General features: G+C 36.6%; 3 protein-coding genes across 4 annotated transcripts; 1 reads left to right on the top strand and 2 right to left on the bottom strand.

Annotated features, from left to right (window-relative positions):
- Window positions 1-1,827: 1,827 nt before the first annotated feature.
- On the bottom strand, window positions 1,828-4,698 carry Atac2 (Ada2a-containing complex component 2). The gene is made up of 6 exons (XM_070661711.1): window positions 4,207-4,698; window positions 3,975-4,123; window positions 3,628-3,846; window positions 3,235-3,549; window positions 2,636-3,163; window positions 1,828-2,554 (listed from the first exon to the last, which is right to left on the bottom strand). Exons 1-6 carry the CDS (start codon window positions 4,599-4,601, stop codon window positions 2,199-2,201), a joined length of 1,962 nt encoding a protein of 653 aa, XP_070517812.1. The 5' UTR covers window positions 4,602-4,698; the 3' UTR covers window positions 1,828-2,198.
- A 319-nt stretch (window positions 4,699-5,017) lies between these two features.
- Window positions 5,018-12,460, top strand: LOC139105539 (arginine/serine-rich protein PNISR). Of its 2 annotated transcripts, XM_070661708.1 has the most exons (12): window positions 5,018-5,645; window positions 5,737-5,925; window positions 6,024-6,274; window positions 6,363-6,534; window positions 6,627-6,808; window positions 6,898-7,137; window positions 7,615-7,717; window positions 8,654-8,725; window positions 9,138-9,232; window positions 9,319-9,478; window positions 9,554-10,420; window positions 12,118-12,460. In XM_070661708.1, the coding sequence occupies exons 1-11, from the start codon at window positions 5,552-5,554 to the stop codon at window positions 10,393-10,395; spliced, it is 2,400 nt and encodes a 799-aa protein (XP_070517809.1). In that variant the 5' UTR covers window positions 5,018-5,551; the 3' UTR covers window positions 10,396-10,420; window positions 12,118-12,460. The 2 variants fall into 2 exon arrangements, with proteins under 2 accessions (XP_070517809.1, XP_070517810.1); XM_070661709.1 differs by lacking the exon at window positions 8,654-8,725.
- A 143-nt stretch (window positions 12,461-12,603) lies between these two features.
- Window positions 12,604-15,696, bottom strand: LOC139105546 (lipase 3-like). Its single transcript, XM_070661722.1, has 8 exons — window positions 15,155-15,696; window positions 14,750-14,945; window positions 14,551-14,665; window positions 14,228-14,471; window positions 13,302-13,460; window positions 13,123-13,210; window positions 12,878-13,020; window positions 12,604-12,758 (listed from the first exon to the last, which is right to left on the bottom strand). Exons 1-8 carry the CDS (start codon window positions 15,263-15,265, stop codon window positions 12,606-12,608), a joined length of 1,209 nt encoding a protein of 402 aa, XP_070517823.1. The 5' UTR covers window positions 15,266-15,696; the 3' UTR covers window positions 12,604-12,605.
- Between the last annotated feature and the right edge of the window lie 211 nt (window positions 15,697-15,907).

Raw genomic sequence — 15,907 nt, 5'->3', positions numbered from 1 at the left:
ATGAGATGCTCGGCGCAACAATGACCACATTAATGGAAACTTATTGTAAGGAAAAATTAAAATTATTCGTAATAATTTTAACTTTTCTTTTCCCTTTATTGAGAAGGAGGAAGAGACTGGTCTTTGCGACGATATATTTATAGGCTTCGACATAAAGCTTTGCACATTCAAAGCGGTACTACTTTTTTACTTTTGCATCACTGTCGCAACGAGTACCTTCGATATGAAACATTTTCATATGTTTGTGACATCAAAAATTGACCTCGTTCAAATCACGTCGATTTCAACAGTTCTTCTCGAGTCGAGATGTTATTTCATTCAGATCGCATGGGGATTTCAGCGAATTTCAACTTTTAACATAAAATTATCGCTCGCGCGTTGATCAAAGATTCAAAGTAGCTGTCGCGGTAAGTCGTCGCGACTTTATTTGTCGGACAATACGTTCAGCTTTTATCCTTTGAAAAGGCTCGGGTAAGTCGGTTTAAATGGCATTCTACAACCACGGACAGTCCTATACAATACGCACGACCGATTTTTCCATTCGTCTTTATACCGCTCGATCCCGTTCGAGCGGATTTCTTCCTCAATTGTCCGCAAACATTACTCAATCCAAGGATTTTCGCAAGACCATCGGTAAACTGTGAATATTACTTCTCCATTCGCAGCACATTGCTACAAGTTATAATTCTATTAGGTAAAATAAAACCCGCTTTTAACATAATTCTGTAGAATTTATAAAAGACCAATTAAAAATAGGAAAATATCAATTAAGGAAATTAATCTTTATGTAATATTTTTTTATGGAAGCTTTAATTATCGCTGCCAAAGCGAAACGCAGCAGATTCATAATATAATGGATTTAAAGTACATATTTTTTTTTGTAACATAAAAATGTTAAAAATGGGCTTTGAGATTTAAACAAAAAAAAAGTTAATGGAAAGAATAAAATTTAATGATAGCTTAGCTTTAAGTTTTCTGTGTAATACTTAAAAGTTTGCTTTATAAATCATGTATATCTGGAATCTAAGTTCTGCTATTGTAATATTTTCGAATATCAGAATCTTTTTGACATTAGTCGAAAGATGGTATACTTTATTTAAGATAGCAGCAAAATTTTAAAGCATACAAGATCAATGTTGACGTGGTAGTACGTAAAATCTCGAGGCAGAGAGGTAACAGCTGGTACAGTTACTTTTTGATATTGTCGAGCTATTTAGTAACTACAAAATGAATCACTTTTTGCCGGCGAACCTTTGTGACGTCTTCTAAGAAGTAAGACAGTATTTTACCACGTGCCTGCGATGCTTTCTTCGGTAAATATACTTGATGATAATGGCAAACATCATACGTACTTCTCGTAAAAGGTAATTTTGTTGCTCGACCATACGAGTCCGCCATCAGAAACATCGTGCCGAAAAAGTAAAAATAAAAGGCGAACTGCAAAAGATCAATAACATTTTACTGGTATATTGCACATTATTTGCCATATGCTTTGACCGGTGAAACACATAAATCAGATCGTCGATTTTCAGAGCAAATAAGAAGAATCTTTTCACGGAAAAACATAACTGACACTCAGCAATTTATTGCTTCGAAAACGAGCAAACTTCTTGAGCAACGGTTCCGATATTTTATTGGGCGACAGTTATTCGCAGATCGTTTTGTTATAAATTATCGAGAAACCATTATTTACCCATTGCAAAGACTTCGGGCCTGTTAACTGTGCGATTACTATTGGTAGCACGTTTTTTATAATTCTTGCAACAGATGTTAAAATGAGGTTCGTCAATCCTTTTAAATAGATGATAATAAATTTTACGAGAGTCATATATATCATTTCATCAAGGCAGACGAAAATGATTTATTCGTAAAACATTTCAAGATAAGAAATTGTGGTGTGAAATACATTATTACAAAAATTACAAACGTAGGTTACATTGTAAAAAAAAATTATATTATGCAATCAGGTGTAGGTGCAAGTATAACAGTGCAATTGGAAGATGTAAAACGTACAAAACGTAGTCGCTTCGATTGTTTTATGTTATTTCCCAAATAAAATTTGTAAGAGTTGCTTATCAATCGCCAGCACTCCTTTTCTTTTCTGCATGTTTTATTTTATAGTCACGATTTCGCGATCAGGAATCATATGAAGAATTTCTCATAATTAGTTCAAATTTGTATAAAATTTTTTTATTTAACTATCTGCTTAAACGTAGAAACAGAGCGTGTCTGCATTCTCGCGAATTTAGCGGCATATACTTGTCGTAAAAGTCTTGAACGAACTCTTCTACTTTAAAACCGAATTTTTGGTACAGTATTAAAGCGGGATTCGTGGCCGATACGTGTAACGTGACATCCTGCCCCATGCAGGTTTGTATCAAGTGGTACAACATGAAAGTGCCGATGCCAGACCTCTGCCACTCTGGACGTGTAAAAAAAAAAGAGATATAGGCTTCATTATAACCAACGTAGGGTACCAAGATTGCGAAGCCTATGACTAATTTTTTATATAATACAACACACGTGAAGTCTGGATATTGCAAACATTCAGTCACTGAAACAGATACAAGATAATAGTACTTTAATACTTAACACATTAAGTAAAAGGGTGTGTCACTTAGTAAGTAATACTTACAATCTATACCAGGCCAAAAAAACTGACGACAAAGAGAATTGATCGCAGGAATGTGTTGCGGTCTGATGTAAGAATAATCGATAGACGCCCTAGGCGATGGTTCCCACTGTGGACTATTTTTATTTGCTTTAACACTCAACTCTTCCATGATTCTTAACCATAATGGCTGACAACAAGTATCTCGTCTTATAAATGGCTTCAAAAGTCTATTAGTATATGGACTGTGTACAGATGTGGGTTCAGTGTAACCTTGTAATCTCTGTTCAAAAATGCATCCTAGGTCATCGTTAAAAAATCGATCTAACACTCGGTCGTTGTTTTTCGACGATGTCGCGAAAGCTCCTGATTTAGATCCGAAATAGCAATCGACGTCCAGCAGAGCAAGTCCATATTCTCTTTTTATTTTCCGTACCGCTAATTTTCTATACAGTCTTTTAATAGCGGGCGGAGCATTGTTGATATTAGTTTTACTAACTTTTTGTAATAAATATGCTTCCTCTTGACGAGTCATTCGTGGTATTTTTTCATCTGGAATATATGTATATAAGTATACAGGGATCTAAATTTTGTTATTGCAATTTGTATTAAAAAATAATTACTGGTGCTAAATGACTTGGACCATGGTGGTTTGCGGCGTTTGACTTCATTGAACAAAGAAATTGGAGGTTGCTCCTGTATGGAAACTAGACTGTCCTCGTTACTATCGTCGTCATATTCCTCCTCCTTAATTTGTTTAATTTCATTATTGCTACCATTTGGAGATGAATTATTTGTCATGCACAACCAGTCGCAATTATTCATCAGCTGTGCCAGATGAAAATTGTTGCTTCCATATGTACAATCACGAATTAAATCAGAAATACAAGGCATGTTGTTCTCGTCATGTAGCATTATGTCATTCTCGACGTTCATATCTAAAACAGATACCCCTTTTGATAAATCTTAATTTATTTATATGCATGCACATGTATACATGTACAATTTTTATATACCATTTGGCTCATCTTCTTCCAGTAAAAAATCAGACAATGTTTCAGTAGGTTGAACATATGCATGGGAATACATAGAGGATCCTTTACTCTTTGACAATTCCCCACTACAGTTGCTATCCTCTCCAACTGAAAGACTGGAATCTGACAGTGCAGAGCTGTCTGACAGCTTATAAGATAATTTAATATCGTGTTTTTTTTTATTCATTATCATTTTGCTATCTAGAAAAAGAAATTAAATCAGTATTAATATTCTATAAATTATAATTAATTAATGAATCTAAATAATAAATAAAAAATAACAAAATAAAATTAAATATAGGTATATTAAATTACACTAGTTGTATTACTTTTGTCAATTAAAATTTCAGGAGGATCATTATCCAACAGTTTCCACCATCCAGATTCTCCTAATTCATTAGTGCCAGATTTGAAAAAGATGCTGTTGTAATGGGACAGTGTTCCAGATATGGTGCCAATCCAGTTTTTCTTTCTTTTCCTAGGTAATGTAAAATTTATATTTAAAATTTTTGGTCTTATAATGGAATATTGTTATACAGTCAACGTAAATAATTAACTTACACAGTCTTTTTGAACAAATAATCCCAATTTCTATCTACAAATGTACTGATGTCAGATTTCCAGTGGAAGTATCCTCTTTTGCTAATGCCATATGATTTCTCACGCAAATTGTACAGTGTCAAGATAATGACGGTGAGCCATGGCATTCTGTCGCGCAGAACCGTTTCTTCGCCCAGCGGATTGCAAGCAGCACAATTAAGCTCGAAGAAAACATCTCCTACGAAAGACACTGGAACGCTGCCTCTTTTCAAGCACCTCGTGTGTATTTTTTTATCGCATCCGCCGCTACAGCGCAACGACGGGTTCTCGTAAGGATCGCATGCTTTTCCGCAATTCTTACACGATTCCGCGTTGTCGGCTTCTTTGAATTCCTTCGCGTTGGTTGTTTTTTCCATCGCGTGTTTAATAATATTCGAAATATTTGCATCTACACTTTTAACCTCTCGTTTTTCGCCACCTCGCGCCGAAACGAGTTTCCGGCGGAAAAAAAAATATTTAGACGCTTGGTTTGAAGTCGCCACGCATGCACGTACATCGTAAAGTTTTCTGCACAACGGCGCGATTCATGTTGAGGGTTTTAATTTTTTTGTTTCATTTATTTTCTTACATTGAACAATTTAAAAAATAATTATTACGTTTATTAATTTAAATTTTTTGCGTTTAATTATATTAACGTGATAATTATCGAAGAAAAAAAAAGAGAGAAAAGTCGGAAATTGAATTCTTGCGAACGGGACTTGAGGAATGACTTGGCCCTTCGAGCAGTTCGAGCGGCTCTCGGGGGCGCGTTCGTCGCGTTCGATTCATTTTGGCGACACTGCCGGGTGACAACTTGAATAGGCACGGAGACGTCTTGTCGGCGCTGCAAGATACGACGAGATGTTCGATATCTCTTCTGATCTTTTCGGTGAAGTGTTCTCAGATACGTTGTAGAATGTCGTTTGAATCCCGGGATCGCGTCCCGTAAAGTCGGCCGAGGTCCCGGGGCCTTCTTTTCTCGTTGGCTGATATATACTGCGAACGACAAAGCGGCCGCATCCGGGCGGTAATATCTGACCACGGCATTCGTGAAGTGTGAACTCACGAGCAACACGATATAGCGGTATATCGGCGCAACCTTTCGCGCCGCAGAAGTGAAACGCGTATTTGAAGGAGATTCTAGCTTGAAAGAAACAACGGTTAAAGAAAAAAAAAAAAAAAAAAGTAGGTAGTTTATTTGCACAAGGGCTTCGCTTTTTGAGATCGTCTCCGAGCGGCGCGTTGAGAATCCTAGTTCGGGACTATGGTTCTCGCTGTAGCAGGTTAGGAATCATCTGGCTGAATATCCTGTTCGTGCGATCCATAGATGAAAATGAGCGGGGAGATGTTTGAGGGAAAGGACTATCCGACTCAGTGGGCGCTCAATCCCTCGGCTTATCAAAACATGAGCAATGATCAAGGTAGCTTTTCCCCTTCTACCTCTCAGTGACCATGCAAAACTTTTAGCTCATTTAACATACAAATTTTATTTATATGCTTGTTTGAAAACAGTGGATTGGGCAGCTCTGGCACAGCAGTGGATAAAGATGAAGGAGACTGTCGTCCCGCCTGCTCCTCCACCACCCAACATAAACCCTGTATGTTCTACAAACGATGGAAGTGGTGAAGCACCAATGGACATGGACACTAAGGATGATGATGTACCTCCTGCACCACCTGCACCAAATATTAGTGGATCTGGTAGGAGAAAAGATGACTCTGATATTTTTTAATACAAGTAATTAAATTACTTTTGATACTAATAATAAAAAAAAAAAAATTTATTCTGATGAAAACAGAAGCCTGGACTCAATGGAATCAGTGGGGCCACTGGAATGCTTCAACATCTGGGTCTGGAAGTTGGGAGTGGACCGGTGTACCTCCTCCAGGTGTTACGATAGATTCTGATGGCAAACCAATTGGACTTCCAACTGTGCCAGTTATACCACCCGCGCCAACGATATCGACGACTACTGATTTCAATACACCACCACCTGCACCATCACTGTATTCGTACAACTCTGTACCACCTGGACAACCATATAATCAGGTAAAAAAGAAAAGCCATATGTGAACAATAATAAAAAATTAAATTTGGAATTTTTTATTACATATATGGTATTAAATATTTTTATTAGGTTCCTAACTATTGGTCTGGAGATTCGCCAAATGCAATATCCCCACAGCCACTTCCTTTTATGAAAGGCATGAGGCATGCAAATAGAGGATCTCATATGAGAGTAATGGATTCTGTTAGATGTCGAGATGATAGAGAAAAAACACCAGAGGAAGATACCACGACGACTATAGGTGAAAATTGCAATAGATGTTAAAGTTGACTTAATTAGCAATTATAATTCCAATGCGAGTCGTTACACATCGCTAATATGCATTTTGTGTAGATGCCGCAAAACGAAGACAATTACCAGCATGGATTCGCGAGGGATTGGAAAAGATGGAGAAGGAAAAACAGAAGGCAATGGAGAGGGAAAGATTAGAAATTTTGAGAAAGCAGGAATTAGAAGCTCGCAAACAAGCGGAGGACGAGGCGCGTGCGGTGCTCAATCCCAGCAAGAGTAAATTTGTAAGCATTAATTAAATTACATTGCACAAATAAATTTGACTGAATTTTATGATCATAAAATTATTTCATTGTTATTGTATATTCTATAGGATTCAGACTCGGAGAAGGAAGTTGAGCAAGAATTCGATGCGGGTAATGCACGCGGGCAGCAATCTGTAGAAAAGAGTTATGATCGCACTCCCGATATCGTTGTTCGACCGCGAAAATCGCGATTTAGGGACGCTGATTCACCCGAATCTCATACAGGTCCCGACGAAAGTCCAACTGCTGTGGTTAGTACTGTCCCAATCGTGCAAAAGCGGTCTCGGGAGGAAATTTTGCAGGATGTGGTAAGCGAAAAAAATTATTATCGAATAATTATTAATAAAAATGTGGGACCTCATTTTTGGATGTTAATATTTAAAGCGCGTAAAAGTATTTTACTTGCTTCATCTTACGATATTAAATGGAATCGACGTTGAGGTAGTAAATAACGCAGATGGATTGTCGTTTCGTATTCGCGATTTTTATAATGTCTAGTTATGTTTACAGTTTTCTAGACGAGATTCCTGGCGAGACTTGACGAGATTAACTGCTCGCTCTGTCCGTATGTTCGTTTTCGCGATTGTTTTCGGACACTTCCGATATTCGCGATCTTTTCCGAAAATGATAGAGTCGTATAGATCGCACGTCTCACACAAATGTTTAAACTAATGGTCACGACAATCTTAAAATGTTAATGGATTCAAATTATACATTGTCAGTTCTTGATGAATTAACTATTGGCTTTGACCACCAGTAGTTGAATGATGTGCTTTGTTATACAGATGTTGAAAGTAAGGAGATCGTTGACAGAAATACTTCTGGAAGTGACGAACGAAGAGATTGGCGCGGTATGCAGGGAGATTTGGAGCCGCGCACGTGCCAAAGGTACCCCAGATACACACGATAGAACTAACCAATTGAATTTCCGTGCTTTTGCTCATCGGAGCACAGAATCCGATTCAGTGAGCCTTTTCGTCGCGCCATGCTGCGACGAAGCTGTGCGATTGTGTAATACAAAGTTGAAAGCATTAAACAGAGATACCTTAATATGTAGACTTAATTATTCGGCAATTTCAGGATATCCTGTGTTTTGCGTTTTCAGGGATTTGCGTGTAGCGTAAGACACATATCTTTCTTTCATTTTGATCACGTAATAATTTTGTATTACGTGCCGCAAGCCTTAGAGACATTTTTAAGTGGCATTTTTATGCCTGACAATAATTTCTTTCGCGACATATCTCTACGATAAAGAAACTCGAAAATATGATACATTTTTATATCCATAGTATAAAATATGACGTTTTAATCTACAATCAGGACTTTTTGATAAGGATGTCTAGATATTAATTTAGCCAATAATATTTAATATACAGTTAACGAAAAATAGGCATTATAACTGCTATACCCATTTTACATTATTGGGCATATCTTACTATTTAATTTTTGTGTATTTAAAGAAAGTATTTAGCTGTGATCTAAGTCTGTATAAGTATCTCTAACAACTTCGTTTCGAGCATTGCGGACTCTGTTTTCTGCAGTCCCAGCAACGAAAGTTACAAGCCGCGTAGTAAATCGCGCAATATCGACTAATTTTTTTTAGGCATATTAGAATAATTATAATTCGACTTGTAAGTGTGAAATAATGCTATAAAGATTTCTTAAGGTACATGAAAGGAAACGAAGGGACGGTTTGCCCCCCTCCCCTCCCCCCTTGCGCGAATGGGCCGATTAATAAATGCCATTCGGTATTATCGGGGGCGTTATCCGGTGTGCGGTAGCACACTTTTAGCGATTGGTTACTAAATGCGTGTGTATTGTAAGTCCCTGCAGGAGAGACCCCCGTCGCATCCCTCAACACGGCCCCTCTTGCTCAGATCACTCGCGAATCACTCGGTGAGTACGCTTTAACGCTTTATTATAACGCACGGCGATATCCGTAGGGAACGGCCGTAAACGACGCAGAATGACTCGTTGAGAGAAAGAAAAGAAAAGAGGAGATGGTCACCGTGTGTTACGCACGCATTCAAGCCCAACTCGACTGTTCTCTTATAGAGAATGTTTTATTTCCGCGGCCGAGAGAGTGCACCGTCTCCTCCTCTCTTTCTCTCTCGTTCGTTTTCAGAACGTTTCTTGACGAAAATCACGGCTGCAAAAAAAAAACAAAAAAAAATTAGCCGCGACCAAACTTTGCATACCTTTCTTTTTTTCCTTTTTTTATGTTCATTTTGCCACTCCGACACCAAAAGAATGTCGCGACGTCGCGCACGTACGGAATGGATGTAATTCTTGGCTCTGTCTGCCGTAGGTCTGAGCATCTACAACGACAGTAACAGCGAGTCCGAGGAGGAGCAGAACGAGCACGCGCAGATACAGAACGACGATAGCGATGAGGAATTAAAGGTAAAGTCTTTATTGAATTGTTTTTGGATCACTTTGTGCCGCTTTATCGAAGTGATTTCGTTTTATTCTACGAGTACATTTCGCAGGAAACTTTGAGACGGCGGCAGCAGGCGTTCCGCAAGACTGAGGAAGAGATCGAGGCGCGGCTTGCTGAGGAAGAGGAAAAGGAGGATCAACGCAGCGAGGAACAGTTCAGTAATAAGCAACAGGAAAATCATACCGGTAATACTAGCTGCCGGGAGACAGGTATGTTTCGACAGACAACCCAATCGTATGTGGCTGCTAGGAGACTAAGTGTAACTTCCTGACGTCATACTTTAGTTGATGAAAAAGAAACGGTAGATAATCAAAGAGAAGCGTCCGAAACTTTGTCGAGCGGCGGTCAAAGTCCAACGGCGGTACCGCAGAACGCGCCGGCGACGGACGGCCAGCAGGCGAAAGCAAGCAGTACCGTGTCGGGATCCGCCGATTCAGAGTCAAGCAGCAGTGAATCTACGAGCAGCTTATCCGAGACGAGCCGCGATTCCGCATCCAAGAAGCGCGAGAAAACACGCACGAGCAAGCAGTCGCAGCATCGTGAGCAACAACAGCAGCGTGAGCAGCGTTATAGTCGCCGGCAGAAGTCCAAGAGCAGAAGCAAGTCGCGAAGTGGTAGACGGTCTACTAGGTCGTCGCGCTCGTCTGAACGCGGTCATCACAAGCGTCGATCGCGTTCAAGGTCTGCGAAATCACGAAAGGATTATCGTTCGCGGTCCTCGCGCTCCTCGAGTTATCACAGATCAAGCAGAAAGCGCCGCTCGCGTTCGCGCGACCGGAAGCGCGCTAGGTCGCGTTCACGCAGTTACCGACGCTCTAGATCGACATCCACCGATAGAAAATGGTCCTCGCGATCACGCTCCCGCAGATGGAAATCTCGCTCGCATTCCAGAGATAGACGGCGAAGTAGCCGGTCGCGCAGCAAGTCGTCGCGGGCAGCAAAACGTGGCAGATCGCGCTCAAGATCGCGCAGCCGATCAAGAGACCGTAGACGATCGAGGTCCTATGTTTCCGCGAGAAGTCAACGACGGAACACTCGATCCAGGTCGCGTGATCGAAGTAGAAAATCCAGATCCAAATCAAACCATCGCGATGGTAAGAAGTCATCACACCGATACAGGAATTGAGGTCAGGACCTGCTTTTAGCCCAAGGTTGTATATTCATTCTAATTATAGATTTAGTAAAAATTTACAAAAATATAATGATAATTTTTAATAAGTTTGCCACTTGTTATATAGACTGATATAAACAAAAAATCGTTCCGAGATTCAATTCTTTCTCGCTTTCTTTTTGTTACATTGTCGCATATTTGATTCTCAATTTATTGGAGCGTTTACGTAATATTTTTTTTATATTTAACATGATAATTAAGCGTGTATACTATAAATAATACCATTTTTTACGTGGTATAGAAGTCTGTGGTATTTGACAAGAAAATTTTGCTTTTTATCTATTTCTTTCTATTTGAAGATTATTTTCTTATAATTGCACTCGCGCACTAGAAGATTATAGCAAGAATTTGTATATAGTTTTATTTCTTCATTATATAGTTGTATATCGATTAAAATTTATGTTACGAGAGTAAAACTACGTATAAAAATATGATTTATTATTGTAAAATAAAAAGAACAGTACAATTTCTCTTTTTTAAGATAATAGCAATTTTTATGCAATAAAGTTATTTTGTAAAAATTCTATAGATAATTATAATAAAAATTTAGTTGTAAGAAACAGAAAAAATGGATTAAAGCGATTCAAAATTTGTCAAGATTAAACATTAATTTTACATCTCTATTTATTGAGTTTTCAAAATCATTTTTTTTTAAACAAATTTTTATTAGATATTTTATTCTTAGCGCAATATAAAATTTATGGATTTTTAATAATTTAATTTATATTATACTATCTCTTAATATTTAAGATTATCTTCTAAAATTGTCTTTGAAAATATTGCATATCTCTAAATTAATATTAAGTCGTCATTTTTCTATAATAAATTAATACAATATACATATAAATAATGTTCTACGCAATTATTACATTTTCACAGAAAAAAAATAGATTTATTAATTGTTGTTTTTGAAAGAAGTAAAATAGAAATGTAAAATAATTGAAGAACAGTTTACTTTAAATGCACAATTTTTTTGTCAAAAACTTCTTTAAAGAAATATATATTATTCAGAAAACTGTTGAGCAATTGTTTATTCTTTTACTAAGTGCAATACTATGCATAAACACAGCAAATTAAAGCATTCTGAGATTTGTATGTAATTTCTCAATTAGTTCTTTTAGATATCAAAATTAAAACTTGCACAATTTATTTATTAAATAATGTTTTTAGAAACGCACGCATTTTTATAATGACGACCACTTTTGTTAACAAATAAAAACTGTCGATGGAATATAGATATGGATTTTTATTTACAGGGGGTGAATAATTCGCGCACTTGATCATTTTTGGGATAATTTTACGTAAAACGGAGAATAATACTGCAATGTATTTTATTTAACATATTAATACAAATTATTTTGCAGTGATTTTGCTCTGTTTCACATAAAATTTTTTCAAGCAAGATCAAGTGTACAATTTTTTTTTTAATTTATACGTTAAAATTCTTGTATATTGTCTAATGTTGACTGTATACGTGCTAATAAGTATTGCAATTATACAATAAAAAAAACATTTTGATAACGCGTAATATGTCTAGATCGATAAATAAAAAAAATTAAATTTTGATGAAACAAAGGAATGCTTTATGTGAACTTTATAAATAGTATTACTCAGCTGAATTCAATGAATGCGCGCCAGGATTTCGATACGAATCCTAGAAATCTTATTTTGTTTCAGCATCTTCCACCACTGGCTTCCGCTTGGCTTCAACGTTTTACTATGATTCAATTCGTCAACATACACAGCATTGTGGTACAGTTACGAATTTTGAATATGCATCACGTTTCTCTGCTCTCAGATAGTGTATAAAGAAGTAACAATACATAATAAAAATAATAATAATATTAATAAATAATAATGGCTATGTGTTATATATTTGTCTAATATTATTCATTCTAATGTACAAAAGTTTAGCTTTCTTTTCTAAAAAGAAAAAAAATAAAAAACTGAGGCGCACGTAATCAAACTTTATACGATTACGAGAAAGGCAAATGCAGAATAAAGCAAATGCAAAATAAAATGGCTTGTGTTTTTCCCGAATCAATTCCATGTGCGTTTGATTCAAATTGAGACGTTAATTATTTCTGAAATGCACAAATCAGAATTTAATCAAACCGTTTGTGGCAATTGTTGTGTATCTGATTGTGAGAATTTATATCTTACCTTTACGGTATGGCGTTCATTTTTTCAATTACACGATTATAGACGAGATCTCGTATATGCAGGCCAAATACGAAATCGAAGTGACTTATTCTCTTTACGGTTACTGTGTATTTCTCCAAGACATTCGGTAATTTCTGATTCAATAGCTCAACGTCCTGAAATAAATAATATCGTCACGGTGAAGCAAGATGTACAAACCTGGCACTTTACGCAAAGTGTCGACGGAGTGTTCTCCTTCGCGCATTACAATGTAATTAATAATACATTTAATTACATTTGGATTAGCCAAGAAATCGTTCAAGCCATTGTACAACATAACCGGGGCCGTGATTTTTTCCACGGGATATTCAGGCGGCACGAATTGCCCGTAAAGTAAAACGTTCTTCAGCATGCCGTAATCGTAAGGTCGAAAATGTCCTACAAGAGAAGCGGGATACGATTGTGAAATGACGCAGATAGGACGGGGCAGCATTTTTATACAAGCTCGTAATTGAAAATTAAATTCCACGGGAATGATACCTGGATTTTGAATTCCAAACGCGTAATGAATCAATTGTTTGTAAGAACATCCTGCCGGCGTGTACTGCAGATAGTCCGCGAAGTGGGTCTGAAAATATGTAACGTTGTTTCACGTAAGGAATTTGAATCGGAGTCACGTTTAATAAGCAGCCGATTTCGGCAGCTCGACGATAACTTACGTGGTCTGTTTCGTTCACACTGAAACCTCCAATCATGGATACTATTAGCTCACAAAAGGGTTGAGTGGCAGTGTTTTCTCGGCAAAATGTGTAAGTTATAAACTTCTCCATTTCAGTGTTCGCTAGCATTTCAAAGAATCCAATGTACGGATAAAATACCTGTTGAATTAAAATGAATACAACTATTTAAAAATTCAATTGAAATGAAACAAAACAATAAATGAATAAAAACAATAGGGAATTAATACAACTTGCAATGGTAATTAACAAAAAATATATTAATACGACTATTTTAAAATTCAACAGAAATGAAGTAGGTAAATCAGTAAATGAATAAAGACAATGGAGAATTAAGACAATTTGCGATGGTAATTAGCAAAAAAAATGTACTAATACGACTATTTAAAAATTCAACCGAAATTAAGTGAAGTAGTAAACGAATGAAAGCAATGGAAAATTAAGATAACTTGAAATAGTAATTTTAAAAATAAATAAATATATATATATATAAATATATATACAATAAATACGACTATTAAAAAATTCTTTTTATAACTCAATACATAACTCAATGAATAATTTTAATATTATTATGTATAGTGTGCAGTTATATCACTTTCGAAAAAGGAAGGACGTAAGTGAAAGGACCGATTTAATTACTAAACGATGTACCGTCCTTGATCGCGTATTAGACTAATCACATGTGATACATTTATTATAATTTGTTTTTTTTTAATGGGTTTTATCAAGAGTTTTACCTTGACATTTTCGTTTCAGAATTTTCATGGCTATTGGCTCATGGACGCATTTAAAATTTTGACCGCCAGTCGTGGGGTCAATAACATTTCAACTTTGCTTCTCAGTTATTTATCATTTTTTCTTCAAATTTAGAACATTACTTTTTGATAGCTTATAGTTATCCTTACCTTAAACTTATTCGCAATGAATGACGCAGGTCTCAGCAGACCTTCGACATGCCCGGTGTAAGCCACAGGAGCTAAAGCGGACATGAGTTTGATTTTCTGATTATATTCCGGCCTGAGGGATGTAAGGATCCAAAATTGTGTTGTTCCTTGAGAAAAGCCAATGTAGAACAACTGCTTTTGGCCGGTTTCATGTAAAATGTAGTCTATTATAGCCGGCAGATCGTATATACCCATCTCGTGCCAGCTAAATGAATGTTCGAAGATAACAATTGAATTAGAAAATATCTAATTAGGATCGTTGATGATCTGAAATTTTACGATACCTGAAGTTCCAGAATTCAGCGCTCTGTATGGAGAGAGTCGTATGGTTCTTCGAGTTTGTGGTACCACGAGAATTACCAAGCCACACGTCGTAACCGTTATCAGCCAGAAGATAAGCTACCGGTGAATAATTAAGTTAGCTCTTTAATTTTATTAAAGTACACGAGTTAAAATGAACTTAAAATAAAACTAATCCGATACCAATCGATCGATTTTGACCCGTCAGTATCCAATCCGCCGAGCTTCCCAGCAATCCGTGCATGATCAGTACTACTCGACGATTCTCCGTGGTTTTATCAAAACGATTAGGTATACGATGGAGAGCCAATATGTACCCATCTCTAGTCGTTGCATGATGTAACTCGAAAGGATAGCCGCTCTGTTTTATCATGTTTTCCTACAAACAAATTAAAATGTTAAATTTAATAAAATATTTCTAAATTTATTAAAATATTTCTAAAGCTTCTTCATTTTATGCTTGATAATTTACAATAAAAGTTTAACAAAAAAAAAAAAAAAGAAAAGAAATTTGTTTAAAGTTCACAGTAGTTCACACTTCACATAGTAGGTAACGCTAACAAAATTTTTCTAATGTATTTTACTTACAATTAATAAATTCGGATCGCTAGTCGGGGGAAACAGACCACTTGTGCGAAACATAGCGTTCGTTTGAACTATGAATCCGTAACATAACAGTAAAATAAAACACCAATGCATAATCACTATTTCTTGCAATAAATAATCACTTACAAAATAAAATGCACGTATATAAAAATATATGTTTTTTAACTTGTGCAGCTTTCGTTACTGTAAGTACGAGTTAAAACTCACAAAGAACGAACGCATTATCCATGAATTTTTTGTAACACTTGTACGGCCTTATTACATTGATTAGTAGAATAAAAGCCTTTGTTACCAAAATAACTCACGAATTTCTTTAATAAAAGAAATAGTGTATTACAAAATCGAAAAACGCAACGTAACACGGAACGTTCGAATATTACTTTAAACGATTGCGGAGCTCTTTCGTGCGCTTTTATTCGTTCCGGAGGATGCCCTTCTTACTTTTTTTTTTTCCTTCAAATCTCCTTCAAAAAGACGGGTTATTGGTTTCAGATGAAGCTGAATAACTACTCACCAAATCTCTACGTGCACGTCCGAAACCATTTGCGTAAATTGACAACCCCCACCATACTTATCCCGACGTTCGTTATTCGCTTTTTGTCTTCTCACGTACGCGAGGTCGCGAATTGTTTTTATTAATGACACGAATCTTCGAATTTCATCGGCGTTATCAAGGAAGATAAAAAGAAGCGGCCGAATAGCGCGGACACTACTGCTCGGCCGCTCGACGTGTAA

This window comes from Cardiocondyla obscurior, linkage group LG09, assembly GCF_019399895.1.
Source record: "Cardiocondyla obscurior isolate alpha-2009 linkage group LG09, Cobs3.1, whole genome shotgun sequence".
NCBI classification, from domain to species: domain Eukaryota; kingdom Metazoa; phylum Arthropoda; class Insecta; order Hymenoptera; family Formicidae; genus Cardiocondyla; species Cardiocondyla obscurior.
This window is presented reverse-complemented; position numbering and strand designations above follow the sequence as displayed.

Bases quoted from the DNA above. Each gene is read 5' to 3' on its own strand.
- LOC139105546 (XM_070661722.1), bottom strand. From the start codon at position 15,265: ATGCATTGGTGTTTTATTTTACTGTTATGTTACGGATTCATAGTTCAA. The intron at 13,461-14,227 runs GTAAGGATAACT...TTAATTCAACAG, and splicing joins TCATTGCGAATAAGTTTAAG to GTATTTTATCCGTACATTGG. The intron at 12,759-12,877 runs GTAATTAAATGT...TATTTATTTCAG, and splicing joins ATTTCTTGGCTAATCCAAAT to GACGTTGAGCTATTGAATCA.
- Atac2 (XM_070661711.1), bottom strand. From the start codon at position 4,601: ATGGAAAAAACAACCAACGCGAAGGAATTCAAAGAAGCCGACAACGCG. The intron at 3,847-3,974 runs GTAATACAACTA...TTCTTTTTCTAG, and splicing joins TGAAATTTTAATTGACAAAA to ATAGCAAAATGATAATGAAT. The intron at 2,555-2,635 runs GTAAGTATTACT...TATCTGTTTCAG, and splicing joins TTTTTGGCCTGGTATAGATT to TGACTGAATGTTTGCAATAT.
- LOC139105539 (XM_070661708.1), top strand. From the start codon at position 5,552: ATGAAAATGAGCGGGGAGATGTTTGAGGGAAAGGACTATCCGACTCAG. The intron at 5,926-6,023 runs GTAGGAGAAAAG...TGATGAAAACAG, and splicing joins ACCAAATATTAGTGGATCTG to AAGCCTGGACTCAATGGAAT. The intron at 6,809-6,897 runs GTAAGCATTAAT...TATATTCTATAG, and splicing joins ATCCCAGCAAGAGTAAATTT to GATTCAGACTCGGAGAAGGA.